The 24,151-nt window shown below is 39.1% G+C and overlaps 1 protein-coding gene across 1 annotated transcript; it reads right to left on the reverse strand.

Moving 5' to 3' along the window:
• Positions 1 to 254: 254 nt before the first annotated feature.
• On the reverse strand, positions 255 to 22,052 carry DYTN (dystrotelin). The gene is made up of 14 exons (XM_009939824.2): positions 22,007 to 22,052; positions 19,896 to 19,970; positions 16,632 to 16,833; positions 14,520 to 14,605; positions 13,481 to 13,569; positions 12,759 to 12,830; positions 12,250 to 12,413; positions 11,253 to 11,364; positions 8,499 to 8,644; positions 6,718 to 6,886; positions 4,942 to 5,012; positions 2,682 to 2,841; positions 926 to 1,394; positions 255 to 358 (listed from the first exon to the last, which is right to left on the reverse strand). Exons 1-14 carry the CDS (start codon positions 22,050 to 22,052, stop codon positions 255 to 257), a joined length of 1,965 nt encoding a protein of 654 aa, XP_009938126.2.
• Between the last annotated feature and the right edge of the window lie 2,099 nt (positions 22,053 to 24,151).

The following is a 24,151-nucleotide window of genomic DNA, read 5'->3' on the forward strand; positions in this document are numbered from 1 at the left end:
TAGTGTAACACTAATGAAGACATACTGATTTTTATCAGCTGGGTCAACATCTACCGCACTAGAGCTCGAAACCACCAATAGAAAAGGAACATCGTTCTCTAACACTATTTATGGTTCCTGGTGAAGTCAGTAAATGCAGAAATCTGTTACCCTGGGTTATTACAATGCAAATTCTAAGATACTTTAAAGAGTCTGACATGGCACCAGTTACCTTCAACAGTTCAGTGGAGCTGGAAGCTCAATGGTAGTTTCCATCATTCACAAGCTGGTGAAGTTACTTGACTGATGAGGTCAGAAAACAATCTGCAAACATGTTCAGCTGTACAGAAGAACTCCCGTTTCAAAGCAGACTGTTGAGCTGAAAAGAAGAATAGATTTAAGTCTTTCAGAGCATCTGGATGCTGCCAGAGCTCTGAAAAACTCTTTATAAACCTCTAATTTAAGATAACTCTGTGGAAACAGCAGCTTTTTCAATCACTCTCCTTGTTACATCCTTATTTTCAAAACTGAAGCATCCTGAGTGTTGAACAAAGCTCTGCTGTGTAAGACCATTGACGACAAAGGGATGTTGTACTGTTAGAAGTCTGCCTGAAACTAGAGTCATAGTTACAATGTCACAGAAGCGGCAACAGAAAAGACCTGTGGTGCTCTCACCAGTGTAAGTGTGCTCCTTAATTGACTGGTGAGATTGATTTCCTCTTATGTGCTTTGATTCGTCCTGTTTCAAATTAGTCCAACATTAGGGGTTATATTCCACCTTACAGGAATATGTTATACCTTACAGAACAGAGAGCTGGAGTACTTCTACAATGGCAAAGGCAGGATTTTGAGTTTTCTCTGGGGGTTAAATGATTATGAACAATATTATAGAGTAAACTGGATCAAAGAGAGAAGACAGTGTCAAGATAACTGGGAGAACTTGTACCTGGTTGGGCTTGGAGAGACAATGCATCTTTCAGTTTCATCACTAGCTGCTGCAGTTCCACTTCCTCACTGGCTTGCTTCTCATCAGGTAGTATCTGCACTGCAGTGGGAGTAAGAACGGTATTCCTCATGATACCGCTAAGGGAGTTTTCTGTCCATTCAGGCAGATATGTTTGATTCTCTATTGCTTTTTTATACTGTCCCAGAAAAGGTATGTTGCTCTGCAGGGACACTGCTTCTGAGAACATAAAGTCCACTGCGGTGGGAACCTCAGGTGTCTGTAAAACCTGCATTCGGTTTGCAGAGTCGGGGGGACACAAAGATTTCCAGTTTGCACATGTTCCGGAAGTAGGCCTTATTTGGGCAGGATTTAATTCACCCTTCAGTGTCCTTTCCAGCAGGACATGTGGATTTCTTGGCATCATATTCTGACACTGTGCAAAAGGATGCTCTGGTGACTGTACCACTGTCTAACATAGACAAAATACAGAAACTACATTGTGAAAATAATTGATATTTTGGCTTGCTGGTAGTACGAAAATAGGTAGGAAAATAATTTTGGGTCATAATAATTTTTTTTTTTAATTTCTGGTGAACTAAACCAATTCTTTTCACAAATAAAATATTTTGCTGCATTAAAATAAAACTTTGTGTTTGAGTTTGGACAAATCTATGCGGCCACTTTTTCGACAATTCCAATCTGAAGACATTACATGCTTTAATGCCATTGAAAGTGGGAATAACAATGTTCCAAGAGTAAATTTGCAGGAAAATTGTTCCAAAAGAATTAAACTAAGGGAAAAATACATGTGTATATTAAAAATATATCAAACACCTTACATCTGTTAAATCTCAAAATCCAAAACTAGGTCGGTATTCAGTGCCACAATTGTACTTGGAATTTTCTAGCCAGAACTATGAAGGCAAATACCATGCGCTGTATGAACACTGAGTCTGATGCAACTGGGACACACTGAGCTGACTGTGCATGCACTGGACACTTTAACCCCATGTGTGCAGCCAGTCCTGTCCGTTGTGGACAGACCAGTGTTACAAGCACACACACAGGATGGTATGACATGCCAGGTCATACTGGACTCCATTTGCAAGTGACATCAAGCTGACCAACTGTGCACTGCAGATGTGTCTGGCTTGTCTCTGTGTCTGACCACTCTGAAAAACACTCTAAAAGCAGCAGTGCAGAAAACACTACAAAAATGCTGTACGTGGCAAATATGCATTCCTTGTGAAATAAGGGCCTTTTTAGAACCTCAGAGATACTGTAAATGAACAAGAGTCAACAAAATTGAAAAGAAATAAAGGATTTTCTGTAAGAGGTCTGTATTACACCCCAGTACAAGACAGCAATTAGGAATGACAAAAGAGTATTTTATTTATTCAATGCCAACACAGGATTCTTCTCTAAAGAAAAGACTGCAATGCAGTATCTAATACTTCTGTTGGAATCCATTCTCTCACTGTTATTGGAATATCCTCTCTTTATTTTCATTGCAGTAGTATCTAAATACACCAGACATGGATATCTGTGCTAGACACTAAATATATACGGAATGATAAGAAAATCCCTGCTGCAAAGAGCCTATCTGCTTTCTCTGAAGACAAGAACCTAAGATGACTGAGCAGACAAGCAGAAGGTGCACAAAATAATATCGAGTGCTGATCTCCAGGAAAAGGAGTAGTTAGTGTTCAGTAATGGCCCATAGCTGTGAATATTCTTGGTATATTTGTCACTATACCTTTACTTCTTGCTTCATTTGCTGCAGCTTCATTTGCAGGTTTTCATGGCTTGCTCTCAGGCTTTGGAGCTTTGCCTCTATTTTGCAGCTTTTGTCTTCCTGGCAGTTGTGAAGAAATTGCATTTTGTCCTTCCATTTCTTGAACTGCTTCTTCATGTACCTGCCAGGGAGACAGGAGGGTGGGAATTTTGCTAGATCATACACACACGCATATACGCAGTTATGGAAAAGAGCAAACACTGTAGCACAAACTTTCTCCTCTTCATCAGTCCAGGAATTTTTCGTCAGCTTTGGAGTTAGAGGCCAGTGTTTCAGGAACTGAGCTGTATCCACGGAGTTAGCAAGAACAGGAGTGTTCTATATGAGGGAAGATGCAATCTGAGTGGAACTGTGATCAGGACTGAGCCTTGCATCTTGGCATTTTACCTTTCCCGCAAAGGTGGTTTCAACAAGAAAGTCATAATAGCAGCCCCTCTATCTAGATGCAAACTACTTATGGCAACTCCCTAACCTGCAAAAGATTCCCATCATTTTCCCCAGGCAAGAAAGGAGTAAAAGCAGCCTCTACCCCTTTGATTAAGTGTCTTCTTGCTCCTGGTATTCTACGTAGCTTGTTTGATGATACCAATAATTTCTGCACAGACCCTTGAAAACACGCTGTGATTTTTGCAATGAGAAGTGCAACCCTCCCATGTACACCAGAGAAGACTTTGAAATTACCTACTCAGAGCACAGTATGACAAAATACTACCCATATCTCTGTTCTAGAGTTGGGATTTCTCTAAGAAGTCAGGGTAGAAATACTGTTTTTTTATTCCCCACAGCTGAGGTGGAGGTAGACACAAAAGCTTGTTAACACTACAGTAATAAACCAACTGCTGCATATCAACAACTGAAATAGTTATCTCCCTTGCTTAGTTACATCCAGAAGTTCATCTGATTCACTTTCTTCTGGGTATGGATTGGCTCACAGACAAGAGCTCCATCAGTTTCACTGGAATTTTGCAAGATTTGTCTGAAAGGGACAGCAAGTCAGACCATTTAAAATTAAAATTAGTATTACGGCAGTCCCTTATAACGGCATTTAATGGGTCTTTACTTTAAAATGCTGAATACCTTCGACGAACTTAGAGCCCGGTTCTGTGAACAGGCACATAAATGCTGGAAGTTGGTCCACAAATAAGAACAAAGAGCTTCCCATGACTAATGTAATTCATTCACCCAGTTATATGATAAGCTCTGGGTCAGAGGGTGATGCAGTATTTCAGGAGCAGGCTTCCCAGATATCCTCTCAACTATTGCTAATCTAAATGAAAGCTGAAGATCTCTGCCATATCTCTTTATTTTCTCATGTGAGAACAGAGTGAGGTAAGGACACAGACTTACAATGAAAATGTAATTGCTTTGATCTAGTTTTGGACTGCCCTTGTGTGAATTTGGAGCAGCAATTGTACGTTGACTTATTAGAATGAAACAAAACAAGAAGAGAGGGAACTGAACATACTGAAGGAAATAAAGAAAGTAGATTCAAGATCAAATTCTACACTTCGCTGTAATTCCATTGAGTTCAGTGGTCACAGACATGATTATATCTACAGCACATGATATATAACTACAAAAATGAAGGAGAAAAAACAAAGGAACAAAAGTGAAAGAAAAAGTTAAGCATGGTTACCCATACACCAACATCCCCCCCCAACAAACAAACCACCCAAGAAATTTGTAGTTCAGGAATTAATATTTTATCATGTCAAAGGTTTGAATATAAGAAGGTACTTCTGTGATAATCTAAGTCATGGAATTTTTACCATTAGTTACTGTATTAAGCCTCTATCTCTACTTGACTTACAGCATATTTTTTTAGAAAGATATCCTACTTTGATTTAAAAACTTCATGTGAATATGAAATTTGTTTTGATTAGGCCTTATTCAGAGAAAAATTTGAAGTATGCTATTCTGATATTTTTATGTGAATGAACATTTTTTACCTTAAAAATGACTTTTAGAAATGTCAATTAACAATTGCAGAAATGCTGATGAAAGCAAACCAAAATGTTTTGCTCGCCAGAAATTGTTTTTCCAGTGATCTCCATTTACAATTTTTGTTGCTGAGTTTTTATCATTCATCCTCATATGATAGGATTTTTTTTTTAAAATCTCAAAATCTCTAATGTATGGGAAAAATCATGTGTCTTCTAGCTCTTCACTGGAGCAGTATTGCCTACCAGTCTTCAGTCACTGTGCTACGGCATTTACTTACCTGCTCTCAGTGTGAATGCTTTCAATGGATTCATGCATTTTCAACATATCTGCTTCAGAAGAGCCTATTACCTACAATAAAAAACAGAAAAGTATGTATTTATAACTCTATCAGCAACTACATTTCATTTTCTATGCAAATTTCGCTGTAAGAGCGTACAGCAAATTTGGGATTAGGTCTGTTTTACAGATTTACTAGTTAACATTTTTTATTTAACTGATTGCAATCACCCGATGCATTAAAGTATTTCTAATGGCTATTAGAACAGACTGGAAAATTTACTCTATAGAACATATTCTTTGTCCTATGGCAAATTCTAAGTGTATAAAAATTTGTGGGTTTATTATATTAGAACAAAAACCTCATTCCCTGGAATTTCTGAAAAAATTGAATATTCTGACTTGGAACAGTCTCTCTGCAGTCCCACAACTGCTTTGGGACAAGGAGATGGAGGAAGAGACTGGATGTAGAAAAGAGAAGCTCCTGGTCTTTGGATGGAAGTAGCCATCTCTGGGCTGTGCAGGAGACAGTAGCTCAGAAGTCACGGACACAAACACTTTCCAGGTAAGCTGCTTTAGAGGCATGGTATAAGCTGGACTGGAATCAGGGTTGCCAGAAAATTATGAGAGTAAGAGCTGGGTCCCCAGGACCTCCAAGCTCATGGATTCTATTAAAAGCTATTGTTGGACTTACAGTCCACATCTTTTTAAGCAACATTGAAATAATATGCACTATAACATGTTGGAAATCAGTATAAAATTGCTCAAAAAGATTTCTCAGCACAGAGAGAAAATGAACAAGAGAGCAATGCATGTGACAGAATCCCACCACAGGGATATGCAAGGTGTGTCTTGCTGTCTTCTAAAACGACAAATGCCAGCCATCAAAATGACATACTTAAGCAATGTCTGCCCACAACTTCTCCTGCAGATATGTGCTGGCTGGCACTATTCCTCAAGCAGGGCAGCAAAGTCCTAAATGACAGGTCTTCCAAAGGGCAGCACAGGAGTAGCAGCCAAAGGAGTGACCCGACGTGCACAGGCTAGTTCTCAGCTACTGCACCCTTGGCTTCTGGGAAGAACAAGATGAGTGGATGACACAAACGGGTTTGAACACAACCCATATTCCGAGTATGTGCAGAGCTACCAACCCCTCAAATAAACATAGGAACAAAAACGTGCTATGTAATTATTTTTATCTATACTGTCCTACCCACTCCTTTAGCATTGCTTCTATGCAAAGAACCTGGAAATGGATTAGTGGAGAGCTTTTATGCACGAGCTATTTTAGTTAGAGTGGACACTACTCTGGGTTTATCCTTACGAAGGGCCCATTCTCTCCTCTCGCTATTGCCATGGTGACAAAAATGGCCTGAGCCTAATAAGAACTAAGGCGTCCTTCCTTGACATTCACTTGCAGTAGGAGGACACGATGGCATTTTTTACCATCAGAATAGGGAGAGGACTCCAGTCTTAGCTAGTTTTTAATGTGCTACTCTAAGACAACACGAAAAGAAAAAAAGTAACAGAGCAAATATTCTTACAAATGCTTCTGTCATGGACGTCAAGGATTTAGCCACTAATCTTGGAGGGTATCAAATTCAAGCTTCACTAAGTTTTTGGCTTCCACATTTTTTTCCATAAGTGAGAAATTAACAGAAAGGTGAAGCTGCCCATTACATTTCTTTTTCATTGGTAATTAGAAGGCAATTAGATAGTTAAATTGGTAGGTCGTCCTCACAGCTTTAGCACTATTACAGCTTCATGTTTTGCTCACCTGAGCTTTTGTCTTGCCCTGCTCTGGTGTGTTGCTGTTATTATCACTCTGCTGCATTACAGTTCTGTTTTCAGATATGAACTTGCATGACTCCAGGACAGGTCTATCCACCGGCAAAGACAGGTTTTCAAGGCCAGGTAGTGGTGAAGAATTGAGTTCTGCAGGGGCACTGTATACCAATACAGAAATAATGAGTAGAGAAAGGATCAAGCCTTTCATAGTTTTGGTACCCAAAAAGATGAAAATAAAACTAATGTGCTGTAAGTAGACAGACAGCTGTGCTATTGACTAAACAAGAAGTACGGTTTAGCTACGCCTGCTGGCATATTTTGGCTGAAAGAATGAAATTCCTTAAAACAAATTACACTCCACAGAATCTCAACATCAGGTTCTTCTTTCCACCCATTTAGTATCAGTGCAATTTGCTGCTTCTTTTTTTGCTTCCTTTAGCCAAGAGCTAAATATCTTGGGAAATTCAACTACAACAACACAGCAAATGGCCAGATATCCTGCTGTTCAGTCCATTCTATGCTAGGAAAAGCCCAGATATCTATGAGCCCACAGTGACACCTGTAACCGCAACCCTAAATTCTTCTTTCTCTCATTGCTACACAAACATTAGGTAAGCAAAACCCCACAGAAATACAGAAAAATCTTGATTGCTTGCAGAAGGATTAAATGACATTCACAATGAAGAAAGATTCTTTTTGTTGCTGAATACAAGTGGGGAAATATTAGCAATTGAAAATGTTTTGCATTTCACTGTATTCTACAAAACAAACGCTGAAATAATCTTCTCTATGAGAATCACTGTAACTATCATCCATTGGTCTTACCGCACATAAAAATTGGTTTCCAATAGCAATGTGCTTACCTAGCAGTGTAGCACAATCACGTTTTATAAACAGATTTTTCTTCTTTGCGCAAGGATGAAATTAATTCTTTTAGAGAAGTGTGACCATTTTTTCTATTTCAGTCTCACTGAAGCCTCATTTGGAGAACACATGTGAGATACAAGGGAGTCGCTAGGCCTTTATATAACTAGGAAGCAATCTCACCCTTCATATGTTTGTAGTGCTCTTCTTGTATAGTCATTCCCTTCAGCTTCTACACCTAAATATCAACTAAAATCTCACAGCAAGGAAGGAGCAACTATAGGGAAAATCACAACATGACCTCCAGTGCTCATTATTAACCACTGTTGATCAGTGAAAATACAGTAATGAATTTACACGTTAACTAAAAGCACAAAAACCAGAACTGATCTAAAAGAACTGGAATGGTGAGATCAGCTACTCACTATTGTGAGTAATCCCACAGGACTGCAATTCAGTGGGACTTGACTAGAACGACTGTTGGTGAACGCACTGGGGGTCACATGTGGAAAGTATTCACAGTTAATTTCCAACGAATTTTTCACAGAGGAGTTGCTTAAAAACCCATGCAATTGTGACAGGTACTAAATATTTGCAATGTTTGACCCTAGACTGAGCATAAGAAATGGCATGGAGAGAAAGAGGTGACATATGGAAGGAGGGAAGGAAGACACAAGCATGTTATATTTTATAAGACAACTGGTCATTAGGTTGTCAGCATGGTAATCATGGTTAACCTACAGAACAATGTGCAGCAATTTTTCATTTATGTTTTTCCTTTTTAATGGAAAAATCATGACATTGTCTGTCATAACAAAACCCCTTACTCAAAGGACATGATCAGGCAATATCCCACAGCCAGCATATTATTCAGAGATTACAGACTCATCAGAAACAGAAACTCACAAAGCCTTTTTGTGAGTAGGGAAGTGCCTCTCCTCCACCAAGTCCAGAGCCCTCCTTCTTTGAGCCTCCTTTCTTCTGCAGCGCTCTCGAAACAGGTTGTTCCTGATGGTGCGGAGAAAGTGCTTTGCATTCGCCTTTGCTGACATCTATTGGAATGAGGGATAATAAAGAAAGGAGTGAATTTTCAAACAGGTGCTGCCCAGAAGTAGACACAGTCTAAGGCAAATGCAAGACATAAGAAAGCAAAAGTCCACGTGTTCAACAATTGAAGAGGTTAATGGCTGCTGTCTGAGCCCTGGAAGGGGAGCCGAGGTCGATGATGATGCAGGACCACAGGCAAGAGCGGCTTCAGTTCTGTTAGGTAAGCAAAACACTCTGCCTGGGCCAAATTTAGGCAGCCTGGAAATGCTTCACACGGGATTTTGGCAGTTACAATGATTAAACTCACAGTCACAATGACAATTCTGCTCAACTAGTACTTAAGTTTTTTCTTGTTCAATGGGAAGAAGTACTTTTATATTTGTATGAAGTGTTAATTGGTACAGCCTTTTCTGCCTCACATCCTCCTCTCATATAATACAGTAAAAAACACATTTCCTTTTGTCACAGCAGTGTCAGGCTCAGGTACAACAACTAAGCTCAGTAGCTGCATTATAGGAGGACACAAACCAGTTCTGCCCCAGCAAGTAACTGCTGCAGAACATGGGGTGAGCCCTTACCGATGGAACAGGAAAACACAAAGAAAACATACAGCATGCCTCCTAGTCGTTTCTTAACATGGTAATAACATTACCACAAGGTGTCAGCACGATAAGGAAAAATAGTGCTCATACTTCAAATCCCCACTCAGCACCCCACTCACTGATAAAGACAATCTGAAAACTTACCCAGCCAAGGACAGAATCTGCTAAGAGTGGAATGTATGGAAAAAGTGGCTTATTACTGATTCTTTTATGGTACACACAAAGGATATAAAAATGGTACCTGTCATAGGGAGTAGCTTATCTTTTTAATTTTTATATAGATTTTGACCAGAAAAGTAATATTTACAGGGTTAGTGTTAGAGCAGGTCTTCATAAAGGAAACCTAAGTTCAGCGATCCTTTTGCAATATTGCAGCAACAATGTGGGGAAGCTCAGTGTCAGTATAGGAGAGGAAGGGGACTTCATTTTGAAACAAAATTGATTTCACTCACTCTTCCTCACTCACTCACAAGCACCAACACACATATGTTCAAGTAGTCTTTCCACCATCCACACACCAAGGTGTATGGACATGGTATGGACATCATGACTTACAGAGACATGGAGGACAAGAGATGTCAGTTCTCCTTAAGCCTCTTGGGCTCCACTTCGTTTGACCATGTGCTGTTTTTCTGATGTGCTTTTAGCTGCTTTAGGAGCTGGCAGTGATTGTGATATTTTGTCTCCTTATTTGGGTGTCTTATACTTATAGGTCTAGATCTTTACCTTCACACCATCATCTCTTGTTATGGTATCTTCAAATGGCAGTTTGTCCTTTTTTTCAGGCTACTTTTGTTTTCCTGATCTTGTTGTCCTGAGAAGCTGTGAGTGGAAGTGCTGGGATCTTGCTGACCAGCTAATCTAGGTTGCTGCCTTGCTACATCCCTCCTGCCCTTCCTTCTGGTGCTTCCACATCCACACACTCCCATTCACACTGATTTTAATGTCTCTATTAGAAATCACTACGTGAGAAGGATCAGTTGCTATCTCCTATTTTCCCACAGATGGAGGATGAGGAAGAATATTTGGAGGAATGAACATCTATCTGTTATTTTTAATGCAGATACTGAGCATCCAGATATAGTTTCTCACAGTGCTAGCAACAGGGTTTAGTTTTCAGAAAGAGAGCAATGAAGTGGCAACAGGCTAATGTTCCCCCAGACAAAGGATGACTGCAAGAGCAGTCTAACATTCTTTAGTCTTGGTGCAAACACTGGCTACCCAGACATGGTTCATATTAAGTGCAGGGTTTCAGGAAGGAGACCATGAAATACAGCTTACTAGAGAAACTTTCATGAGTGCTTTTCAGCTCATTTACTGGAACAGGAGAAGATACTGTTATACAGATCCACAAAAAATCCCGTCTGCTGCTGTGTGCAAGATCTGGAATCTCCTGCTAAAAGCAGAAGCTGATCTTACAAGCACAAATTCCCAGTGCTGAACTTCGCCACCAGTGTGATGAAAGCAGAAGTTGCCCCTATAATGAAGACCAAGTAGGTGAGCTTAGCTGGGCCCATGCTGCCTCTTTGTGCTGCGTCCCTAACTGACAGAGACAAATGAGTCCAAAAGGTTTACAATAAAGTGGAAAAGCTCTGAAATAAAGGAAATTTCATGCAGGAGTTTGTCTAATTTCAGGATGAATTAATTTCTGAATGAGTCTGCATTGGAATTGGAAGGGAGGAGGACTGGGACAAGAGGGCGTTTTCCACAAGTTTAAGGATGATCTGCAAATAGCAAACTTGCCATAAAACTCCCTGGGAAGAGGACTTGCACTTATGACATTTCATGCCTCTATTCAGTTATTTCAGAACAAAGCACTCCTTCTAAAGTTAGAAGCCACCTTTTTTCCTTTCCCTGACTCACTGTTCCCAGACTAATAATGCTAATATGTCATGGCCATTACGGCTACTACACATATAATTTCATAATCAATGTAGTTCAAGAGTATACTGCCTACTTGCCTACATGAAGAACCTGAACAGGGAAATGAATCAGTACAATGGGACTCTACCTGCACGCAGTGTTCCACAACAGGATGTGACCTCTTATGTGGTTTGCTGAGACGGCCAGTGAAAAAGCAGACTTGGCAAAGGTCAAAATTGAGGCACTTCAGACAGCGATACCTGTGAGGGAAAACAGAAGGATTAAGTTACCTCCTCACAAGTAAGAACTTGCTGTAAGTGAGCTTGATTATTGGAAATCCACATCCCTGGGTTCTGAAATGCAGAGAAGCACTTTTGTCAGAATAATAACTTTCCTCAGCATTCTCTGAATGCAAAAGTTACTTTCTCCAAATGACAGTGGAATATTCTCCAGAACCCACTCAGGATTTTGATATTATTCATTTGCTGCATTGAAATTCAGTACAAGGAAAAAACAGTTGTTCTAGCACCATTTTTGAGGATGCAGTTATATCTTCATACCCTTCTTATGCACCAGCTTATCTCTGTTTGCTGCTCTCATGGAACTGTAATATCACTACATTATTGACACAGGATTTGCAACTTTGCAAAAAAAGAAAAATGCAAAACACTAAACTTGCAAGCTTACTATTAGTGAGAAGAGAGTAACAGTAAAATGCTTTTCTGAGCATTCTTGTCAGCAGGTAATGTGGATAGTGTCTTTTTTATACGATCAGGCCATTTTATACCATTACTTAGATGAATAAGATGCTAAGATGGATAACTTATCTAGCCAAGTAATACACCTGATTATGGGACAAAGAACTAAGAAATGAGACACACAGGTTTAATTGGCTTTACCACTGAACTGCCAGTTTACTTTCAGTAAGTCTCTATAATCACGTCTGTGCTAGTGAACTAAAAAGAAGCAGGATAGAGGCTTGAGCAGTAGCCTGTAACGGTTCTCTCTTTCCCTATCTTACTTGTTAAATTAACATTACGTCCAATATTTCTTGCTTAATACAGCAGTTTGAGCCTGTAAGGTATGCAAACAATGGCAAGAACCATTTATGTGAATGCTATAGACTACAGTAATTACTGACGCACCTGAGGCCCGTAATGGGGAAAACTTTGCAGACTCTACATCTAGCGTGGTGAGAAACCATTTCTGTGGCTGATAATCTGTAACATGTAGGGAGCCACAGGAGAACAGCAGGCTCCGATCTCAGCCAAGAGAGGAATTTTTCTTCAACAATTGCTGAATTCAGAACCTGGAAAAAATACATGTCTCCAGTTCAGCCATGTACTTGAAAAGGACTCGTGTGTCATCTACAATTACTAATAAAAGCTCTGATATTGGACTCTGCTAGCATAGAGTTTCCACTAATGTAAAATGTTACTGGGTTCCAAAGGTTTTAGAGTAAATGCAAGAGTCTTCAGTAGTATCTTACTGTGCACCTTTTCGACAGATATAACTCCTCCTACACTGTGAGACTGATGAACAGTCCTGCCCGTTAAAAGTAGATACTGGTGGATGTTATATGGCGATACATTTGCAATTTTAATCCACCAGCAACATTCAAAATAATTTCCCAGGACATCAGAATTTCACTCACCCCACGGAAACAGCTGTGAGTTGCAATTTCCACACAAGACAGAGAGCAGCTTTCTCCCACAATGGCTGGGATCTGCATCAAGATGAAAGGCTCAAAAACACCTCAATAAAAAACAGATGTTCCCATCATGCTCTCTGGGATGGTGACAGTACACAGATGGTGAAGCATCTATAGAAATGCCATTTTACATACTATTATGAAGAAAAGCTGTTCATATTCATGCCATCAGTATGCAATTTCATAATTCAGTATGTGTCAGAATGATTTGCTTCCAGCTCACTCACTGAAATGGATCAACATACTATGTTGCCATGCTAGAATACTGAATGACACTGGGTTTGAACCTCAGAGGTCATTTTCAGACACCATTTTCAGCTCCAGTTCAGCTGGAAATATCTGTATGCTAAGGCATTTTTCTCCAACTGCAAGCTATTCTAGTGAGTAGGGACATCTGAAAGTTGGAGTTGCTGTATACAGCTGTTCCCAGGACTTCAGGCAAAATGAACGCACAGAGGCACTGATGTGTTTGCTCTGACTAAGAAAGCCACAGAATTTGATTCTTTCACCTACTTTGCACCATAGCTCCCTATGTCCACACAGTGCCCTACTGACTTCAGTCCATAACGTAATCAAACATAAAATGTATCAACCATGTACTTTTGTCTTCTAGATTAGGATACTCCTACAAGATCTGTTGTGTAACAGCACTGCAGTGGCTTTACCTGGTTTAAGTCTGTTAGTAGGCTTCTCAGGGCACTATGGGTAATCAAGGTCGCCTTCTCATCAGGGACAGCATAAAACTGGAAGAAAGCTGAAAACAACCAGAGGAAAGAAACTGGAATATTGGCAGAGCCTGAAGTATCTTCTAGCTACTTATTCTCTGACTATCTACATGAGGATTGCAGCCTACCAAATAAATCCCTCAAGGAGGTTCCCCTTTATTGTCTATCTAACAGGCACTTAGTGACTGCTGTGACAATACTTTCTTCCTACAGGCAGGAGAAAGAGAAGGAAAGCAAGGAAATTATGGCAGTTCCTTATTCCTGGCAGTTAAGGCAGGTAAGGATGAAGGAAACAATGAGCTCATTTTCATGGCCATAAGAAAAATATTTAAATATATAAACATTTAAATATTTAAACTATATTTAAACTATATATAGATATTTAAATATTTAAACTTATACAAATTATGCCCTATTTAAACTGTGAATTGTTAATTCCAAATTGTAATTTGGAAGCAAATACACAATATGCAGTGGGACAGTAGGAGGCCAATATGCCACTTGTGGTCCATTTCCTCTCCATTTTGAGCATTTAATTCAGGCAGAAATCCTTGTGCTGAACATTGAACTGGGCTATCCTTATGTCATAATTAGTTCTTTAAGCATTTTTGTCTAATGTTAGAAGGGCTGTAAAAGCTCCTGGATCAAATATATAAAATTATTTTCTAATCCAATGAAATATAAAACCAGGGGTTTTCTGTTCTTTCCTGCTAGGCAAATAGAACTTGGCCTTCATTTTTAAAGTCTACTTGTCTTAAACTTTACTATGACTTGTTCTGAGAATCCTAATGCAAAGATGGCTATGAAAACTGATAGAAAAGCATTCTTCTGCATAAGCCTTTCTCTACAACTAGGGAGTCAACATATTCTACTTTTTGCATGGCAGAACTGTATTCTCTTTTAAAGTAAAAATATTACAATGGAAATTTTTCTCAATGTTCAGTATTTCAGGTAGTGCATAAAATCATACATTTCCCACCTCTGTATTTAGCCAGTGGAGTGTCTCTTGAAAGGGCAATTAGGGCAGCTGCAGCAGATCTGGTTTTGATATATCCTGTTCCAGATCTAGGAAAATAAAATAAGTTACACTACATTCACCAAGAATGTAAAAACTGAAACCTCTAAAGAAAAAAATATTGCTAAGTTGGAAGACAACTTCAAAACTCATATCCTTTTACATGTATATAACTGATGTCGCATTTTAGAGATATTTTATGCCTACAACCCTTTGTCACGGAACGTAACTACAGAGTTAACTGTTCAAGATACCATGCAATCATAAAACAACAAGACAGCATCTCCTTCAAAGACCTCACATTCCAAGTAAAATATAATTTTACATTTATAAAAAGTCCTAAATTAATTTTGCTCTTCATTTGTGGAAAGCCTTCCCAAACTTGTGAGAGAAAGCAGGATTACAATCTGGGTTTTGCATTATATCATCAGGCAGCTTCACTGTGGCCCCAGATCTGCACTGAGCTTCCCTTGGGCTGATTCCCTCTAATTTCACTGCAACTCAATTTAATCAAAAGGATATATACGGGTGCAGGACTTTAGTTTTGACCATTAAATCATAAATAATGTAGCTTAATTTAGAAGCCAAGTTTGCGACATAGGCACCTAATGAAAAAATGTTACTTTATGTGAAGATAAAGCAGATGTACTGGAAACCATAAATCAGGAAATCCTGGAATTCTATATTTAAGATACCACTTTTGCATAGCAGTATTGAACTTCAGAATATCATTCCATAAAATCGTCTTCAAGAGTCTTTAGATAAACTGCATTTTTACAGAGCACACTGCATAAAGCGGCAATATATTCTTTAAAGTATGAGCTGCATTTTTCCAGAACTTTTTAGAAAAGGTCCAAGTTTAAAGCTGAAGTACACAATCAAATGTGTACCACCTTATGATGGTTTCTGTAAGCTTATTAAGTAAGATACCACAAAAACATGGAAAAGCTCTTACGTGCTCTCACCATGAAATACTTTCGAGTGTTGGTAATGGAGAGCAGCACTTTACAGAGAAAACATGATTAGAAGAAAATTATAATAAGCTTTTTCTATCCTATCTACATGGCAAGAAACTTGTGATTTTTTAAAAAAAAAAGAAATTACAGCAAAAAGAAAATGACACACTGTCCTAAGAAAACAGAAAAAAAAAAGACCAAGATAGTCCTGTTAAGAAGATTCTTCTAAGTTATTTCCCTACAATGCAAATAAATCACAAAATATTCTTGATGTTTCTAGCTTTGCTTTCTAATACACCAGTTTATTCTTAGCCTTAATTCATCATTTTAAGTACAAAAAAAATCATAACATGAGACCTTAAGCAGTAGTGATCGTATTATTAATGAATAATGATTCAACAAAAAGTCCTGCAGACCGCTTACATCTCACTCTCTTTCAGTAAAAAACTTTACTCTGATGTAGAAGGGAATAAATTTCACCTGTGGTGAATAAATTGTACAATGAACTTAGCCTCTGTCTTCTAAATCTGATAAAATCACAAACCAATCCTGCCTTCAGTGAATTAATTCATTATTCCCAAACAATACATGAGAAAGGTACAGTCTGTGAGCTGACTCCTCATTATTCCCAGAAACTATTTGCTATTCACAGGAGCTAGTTGATCAGCTTAGTTATGAAACACTGAGACAGTAGTTTTGTTTCATAATTGGATGATGAACTTTTTAAGCTGGAGAAAAGTGAATAATGAAAAGTGACTGGCAAATTCTTGATCTGTGCATGGGTACTGTCATTCAAAGGCAAATATAGATCCTTTTTCAGGAGTGTATCAAAATATCTTGGCAGTCAAAAGAAGAGCTACTCTTTGTAAAGCTGTTCACAGAAGAAGTTAGCATGGACTGTCAGACATCTAGACTTCTGGATAATTTTGGAAACATCTGACCACTGTTTCTCTGATAAAACTTTGTGCCTCATATTTCTACAGCTGAACTACTCCCATTGTGTATACCAAGCAAACTATCACCAAAATGGGACAGTTTCATACAGAAATGGTATGAGTGGTAGAAACAGACTTAGTCTAGCAGTACTTTGTGACAGACTTACATTTGTGCATCCTCTCACCTGTCATACATGGTAGCTAGCAGGCTCAGTGTAAATTCAGCGGCTCTTGGATCTACTTGGCCTGGTTTTTCTAATCTCACCCTTTGGAACAGTTTCGTCAGCATTCCAGAGATCTGCTGCACGTTCAGAGAAATCTGCTTTCCCCTCTGGCTCTGTTCACTTGATAGGATGTGCTGAATCAGAGAAACATCAATCAAATCCACTGTGGGAAAATTAAAGGAGAAACGAATGAGGATTCTTGTGTTTTCATGAATGGAAGCTTAGAATCATAGAATGGTAAGGGTTGGAAGGGACCTTAAAGATCACCTGGTTCCAACCTCCCTGCCATGAGCAGGGACATCTTCCACTAGACCAGGTTGCTCAGAGCTCCATCCAGCCTGGCTTTGAACACTGTCAGGGAGGGGGCAGCCACAGCTTCTCTGGGCAACCTGTGCCAGTGCCTCACCACCCTCGCAGTAAAGAATTTCTTCCTTATCTCTAATCTAAATCTGCCCTCTTTTAGTTTAGAGCCATTCCCCCTTGTCCTATCACTACACACCCTTGTGAAAAGTCCCTCTCCATGCTTCCTATAGGCCTTCTTCAGGTAGTGGAAGGCTGCGATAAGGTCACCTCACAGTTTTCTCTTCTCCAGACTGAACAGCCCCAACTCCCTCAGCCTGCCCTCGTAGGAGAGGTGCTCCAGCCCTCTGATCATCTTCGTGGCCCTCCTCTGGACCTGCTCCAACACATCCATGTCCTTCTTATGTTGGGGGCTCCAGAGCTGGACACAGTACTCCAGGTGGGGTCTCATGAGAGCAAAGGGGCAGAATCACCTCCCTCGACCTGCTGGCCGCGCTCCTCTTGATGCAGCCCAGGGTGTGGTTGGCTTTCTGGGCTGCAAGAACACATTGCTGGCTCACGTTGAGCTTCTCATCTACCAGTACCCCCAAGTCCTCCTCAGGGCTGCTCTCGAGCCACTCTCCGCCCAGCCTGTACTTGTGTTTCAGATTGCCCTGACCCACATGCAGGACTTGTTTGGCCTTGTTGAACTTCATGCGGTTCACGCAGGCCCACCTCTCCAGCCTGTCAAGGTCCCTCTGAATGGCATCCCTTCCCTCCAGCGTGTCAACCACACCACACAGCTTGGTGTCATCAGCAAACTTGCTGAGGGTGCACTCAGTCCCACTGTCCATGTCACCGACAAAGATATTGAACAGCACCGGCCCCAGCACTGATCCCTGAGGCACACCACTCGTCACTGGTCTCCACCTGGACACCAAGACATTGACTGTAACTCTCTGTGTGCATCCATTGAGCCAGTTCCTTATCCAACAAGTGGTCCATCTGTCAAATCCATGTCCTTCCAATTTAGAGACAAGGACATCATTCAGGACAGCGTCAAATGCCTTGCACAAGTCCAGGCAGACGATGTCAGTTGCCTGCCCTTTGTCCACCAACGCTGTAACCCCATCATAGAAGGATACCAAGTTGGCCAGGCACGATTTGCCCTTGGTGAAGCCATGCTGACTGTCCCCAATCACCTCCTTGTTATCCATGTGCCTTAGCACGGTTTCAAGGAGGATCTGCTCCATCATCTTGCCAGGCACAGAGGTGAGACTGACTGGCCTGTAGTTCCGCTGGTCTTCCTTTTTTCCCATTTTAAAAATGGGGGTGATGTTGCCCCCATTTTAAAAATGGGGGTGAAGCTTGACTTTCTTTTATTAGAAGTGCCTAGCTAACATCAGTCTGTAAAATGAAGTCTAAAACAGTATGCAGCATAAAAAGGAAATAATCTGAGAAAGGTCTTGCTGACTTTATGGGCATAGGAAAACTTGTGAGGCCTCAAAGATAGCATAGCTCAACTAGAATTCCCTGGATGTGATTTTGGGATAGATAGGAAGGGAAGAAAATATCATGATTAACTGCATCCAAATTATAGACCTAACTTTCACTCTACGTACAGGTAGCATAACACTACGCACCATTCAGTACTTCAGAAAAAATCTCACCTGGGACTGTGAAAACCATTTGTGCTTTGATGTAAGCTTTCTCCTCATGTACAAATACAAAGAGAATGGGAGCACTATGGCCAAGAAAGCGGCAAACAGGCTGTATTATAAATGTGCCATGGAATAACTAATATCCAGTGGGAAGAGAGAGCTATGGCTTCTTACAGGTCACTTTCAGTACTGCAGAGGCATGATCAATTAGAATTAATACCAGAAGAGAAAGATTGTAGTAGATTGAAAGTATGTAGACTGCTGAAGAAACAGAGAACCTAGAACAGGTCACCTATGATCTCTCCAGCAAAGATGGGAAAATATCAGTGTAAGACTGGTGAATCTCAGTCTGGAAACCCATGTGCAATTCTGGTCACCATTGTTCAAGGAGGAGTAGAGTAATTGGGATAGATGCTATGAGTGCCTAGAGGTGACACGGAGGACTAGGCAACAGAGCTAATGTTGCCTGTGTGAATTGGTACTTCCATGCTGTGACACATAGCACCATGCAGATTTACCATATCAGGGCTGAGATCAGACTACATATATTCATAGAAGAGCATGCGCAACTGAAAAAATATCGCGAAGGCCAACAAACTAGTCATCTTTTTCTGTGCTACCCTGAAGACCTCACTTGCAATGTTATGCATTTTCAGCAACAGACTGTTTCAGGTGGAAAATGCAAGATTCCAATGTATTTTAGCTCAATATGGAATTTACATCCAGTAATTTCAAAGCAAGCTAGGCGACCAGGGCTTTGTTACATAATTCTTTGCTTACACAGAATTCTCACTTCAAAGACAGGGAGAATGAGTGCTAGCCAGGGGTTTTCTGGTCTATCATATTTTATTTTGTTCTCATTAATACTTATAGTATTAATAATAATGCCTGTCAATGCATTTTCAATGATCCATGATTATTTCCAATAAATCAACTCCTAAGAAACACAGGAGAATTTGACATTTAGTGAGAATAATAATATACAGATAAAGATTCATAATTGTCAGTGATGTATACATAGCACTGTTGCAGATTGTAATAATAATTTGATTCTCTCATGCCTTTAAAATTTTACTAATGTATTTCTACTGACAGACAAAAGTGAAAAAAAACCCCAATTTGTATATGAAGTACTATGTAGCTCTAAAGTGTTAGTAATGCATTCTGAGATTCTCAGGTGGAAAATGAGAAAGCAAAGTAGCATAATAACTCAAGGTGACAGCAACACAAATTTTTTACAGATTCTTCTCCCTGTCAAAGCACAGGATTCTCTTAAGCTACTAACACTGGCACAGACTTTGTACTGAGCGGAGTTTTAGGGCTGTTCTGTAGATGGAGTTCTGAACTTCATTGAAAGCCTCTGTGAAAGAAAGCAAACACACATTACAACAGAGTGGTTTGTTTCCAAAAAAAAAAAAGGAAAGAAAGAAAACCAAATTGTTTAACTAAAAATCAAAAAAATCAAAATAACCAAATTTAGACTTGATCAAAACCCACAATAATCTGAAGGAAAATTTTGAAGGTCTTCTCATGACCAGTGACATGACAAGTCGTAAAAATAGTATTTAACATTGAGACTACACCTGCTTCTTTGGGAATCAAGTCTATTCATGGACCAGAAAATATGATATGCACTGTATATACTTTTAGCCAAGGTCACAACGAAATAATATTTCTTCAGGCAAAACATATTCTTGATCAGAGATACTCCTCTGCAAGGAACAGTTTGTCAGTCTGCACAGCAGGGTTATTGTTTTGGATGCATATTGTTTCAAGCATTAAACAAATTTTCTGCCAAGACCAACATCTGGGACTCTCACAGAAGAAGACAAGCAATTAACCAGAGCAGGTGACATTTGACATCCCTGCTTAGTAATCCCACTCAAACTGCTTGACTAAATCCCATACCCTTACATGATTTCAGCTCATTCCTTTCACATCACTAAAGGGTGTTTTCTGGAGTGGGAAGTAAGGGCTTCTGAACACGACCTATATGTGATACTTTACACAGATACCTAGAACTTCAAGACAAAAAAAAAAGGCTTGTTCACAAAGTTTTTGAAACTAGAAAGGGATTCATCAGTTATCATCCTCAGAGACTCTTTCTCCCTGTACTTTAAGGAGGAAGAGTTACTCACAGTTAATTAAGCTCAAAGATAAGCAACAAACATGCATAACTGAGTAGAGATAACTCATGGAACTCTGTACCTGTTTAGTCTGGAAATGAGCCAATCTGTGTGGAATAGTTTCTCACAAATGTACTAGACTAATGTTAATAGTCAGCAAATTACAGGCTCTGCTGGTTCCCAGATGCTGCCTAAGATATAGAAATAAGCCAATATGTGCTATACCATCTGTTTAGTCCTGCTCGTCATACTATGCTTTGTGATATTATTTGGAGATGTAGTGTAGCATGTCATACAATGTGAAAAATGAGTTTTGACTTCCATGCATCACCAGTTCTCTTTCTTCAGTAAACTGATCCAAAGCTCTTTTGAAAGAAACAGAAAGACTCCCACAGTTTTCAGTAGGCTATGGATTAAATTCCAAATGCTTATTTTCAAATACAAATGCTAGAAACATACATATGATTCAACTCAAACACCTTCCAAGTGCAAGATGATTTTCTAAGTGCAGGGAATCTGTTTTAGTAGCCATCTGCTACTCACTTCAAGTCCATCCTTACAGACAAAATGTGGCCTCAAAGTAGGGCATTCTGTGCTTGTCAAGCACAGTTCCAGAATTAACTTGCAAGAGAGCACAAGTAAAACAGCAAAGAAAAAAAAGCCCAAATAAAAAATATTTTAGGACTATTATTTATGAGAGGCTGCTTAGGGGCACTGAACTCTTTCATTTCTCATAGGAATGGAGCTTCCCCTTGGGACAGAAAACCAGCACGTCATTCTGCAGTGGGTCAAATTTAACCTCAAGACTCAAAAATACCCTTTATTGAGAAGCTGACAAAGGAATTCCTACACATATAGAAAAGAGTGCACTTTTTCCTGACATCCCCAGCTGGTTAACCTGCTAGTTCTGAATTCTGCGCTACTTGTTATGTAGAAGATTAAGTATCAACTAAGATTTTATACTCAAAAAGGGAGTGAACGGCCAGTATTCATGCCTATTAGAGAATATGTGAAAAAAATTATCATATATTACAAATTAGGGAATTTGGCCCCTGTGCACCTGACCATATCATGACCCAACGTGATATCTGCAAGAAAGGTGCCATGACATCCAAAAATAAAGGTAGGACATCACAGCTGTGTCATTTATGCACTACAGCACAGAGATTCTGAAAGTGACATGAATTCATTACAATTCAATAGTTTCTGTTCAGACAGACAGAGAAATGTCTCTTGAGAAAAGTTGGGAAAAAATGAGAAAAATCCTTACCCTGCAAGTCTGGATCCATTTGAAATGAACAGATGGCATTAGGCATTCTATAATGAAACAAACCAAAGTGTGAAATCACATTTTCTAGACAGAGACATATCGAACCATTCAAATCAAACGTTTTAATCTGAACAATTTACTGGATGTATTTCAGAAATGAAATTAAACAGAATTACATAAACCAGCATAATAGTTTCGGTGCCAAGTCCAGAGAAACTCCAGAATATTGCGTGCTTTTTGCTCAGGATAAAGTAGGAGTAACTCTAGAAACTGCAAAATTGTATCAGGGCAAAAACAATCCTTCAAACAGTTTCAGGTACAGGAAATGAGATCTTTCCCTATCGAAGAGTCCAGTGTTTACATATACGATTACTACACAGTCCGTAGTGTATAATTTCAGGTCAGAGAGGGCATACCTTTCCACCAGACTCTTCCCAAGATTCATTGATTGCAATTTCTCACAAGTCTACTTTCTAAAATTTTCAAACAGAACTTAAGTTTTCAGCTGAGCTGACATTATCTCTTTCTGAGCTGAGAAGAAAAGGAAAAAGGAAGCATAACCATGAATATACTTCTTTACACAACCATGAAAGCAAAAGTAATTATGTCCCTGATAATAATACAAACTGAATGTCTCCCCTCAGGATTTATTTCATCAATGCTCTAAACTACATTATATTTTTAAACACCAAAATAAAAATATGAATTCAGTATAGTAACTATCTTTCAGTTAATACTACCTTTGAAAAACACTAGGTATAACAGATCTAAGCTACACAAGACTCCAAAGGCCACATACATGGCTTATAGTGGGGGAAAAAAAGAAATTTGCTGGAATAAATAAGAATTAAATTCTTGGAAACTATCTAAAAATTAAATAATAAATTTGGTATTAAATCTTAACTTACCCAAACGTTCACTTTACAACATTTTCCCAGTGAGAGTCATTGATCATTTTTTATAAACATGACTGAATACTGGTCAATTATGAACCATAAACATTCAATGATCTATAATTATTGAGTCTACCATAAACATACTTCTCACCAGTTTAACTGGTGAAAGCTGAAACTTTGTGTTTCAGTCTCTAAATAACCTACAAATACTTTAAAAATGATGGGATACAGATTTGCTTTAATAACTTCTTCACTAAAGACTACAGTGTCACAGTTTTTCTTGAAGTCCTTCTTTGAAAGAAATACCACTCTGTTTCTTTTTCACCGTTCTTCTGTTTTCTTCCGTACTAAAGCTTAGAGCTTGGACTCAACCCTGGGTTCTGTAAAAGACTACAGTTCTGCCCAACGTTTACATGTGACTTCGCTTACACAATTACTCCTAAAATAGGCGCAGTAGTATATGCCTCTGCATAGCTTGACAGAAAAGTCAATGCAGGAAAATCAACGAAATCAGAATATTCTAAGCAATGAATTAAACATCAGTGTTTAGTGAAAGCTGTATGTAGCAACCTAAAAGATAGACTTACAAACACACAGCTTGCCTCATGTTTTCCTCCTTTTTTCCTCTCCACCAAAGGCACATCAAATAAAGCAGGAGGATGAATGTAAAAATACAGAGGTTAAACTCGCTTAAATTAGAACTCACTCGTTAGAATTTGCTCATTCAAATAAGAACAGGTCTGCTGACTTCACTGAGTTAAACAGCATGCATAATCTATTCGTACCTGATACTTACTGTAAGATGACAAGCTCTCTATCCAGTACAGCACAATGTCTAACCTTTTAATTACCCATATGGATAAACACACCATACTTTTGTACTGGAGTATCCATGGTCTCAAGATTAAGTATGTGTTTATGTGTTTTACTGAGCTGGCTGTCATTGTGCAACATCATAACATCATACTCATGAACCCTGCCTCCAAAAAGTTATGAAAGGCATTATTAGCATATGCACAGTCGACATTTTTACATACAAAACTATTTGGAGAGTCCAGATCTTGACTGCAGTGAAATGAACAGAATCTACTTCAGTGTTAGCATATGTACTTTATAATGAACTTTTTTATATGAAAGTAGAAAGCAGTATCTTCCTGTCATCAAATCTGAACTAACTCTGCTCACTGATACACTATTTCAGTCAGTGTGTTGTACTTCAGCTACATTTGCCCTTTATTAATAATTAAAA

This window comes from Opisthocomus hoazin, chromosome 9 (assembly GCF_030867145.1).
Source record: "Opisthocomus hoazin isolate bOpiHoa1 chromosome 9, bOpiHoa1.hap1, whole genome shotgun sequence".
NCBI classification, from domain to species: Eukaryota; Metazoa; Chordata; class Aves; order Opisthocomiformes; family Opisthocomidae; genus Opisthocomus; species Opisthocomus hoazin.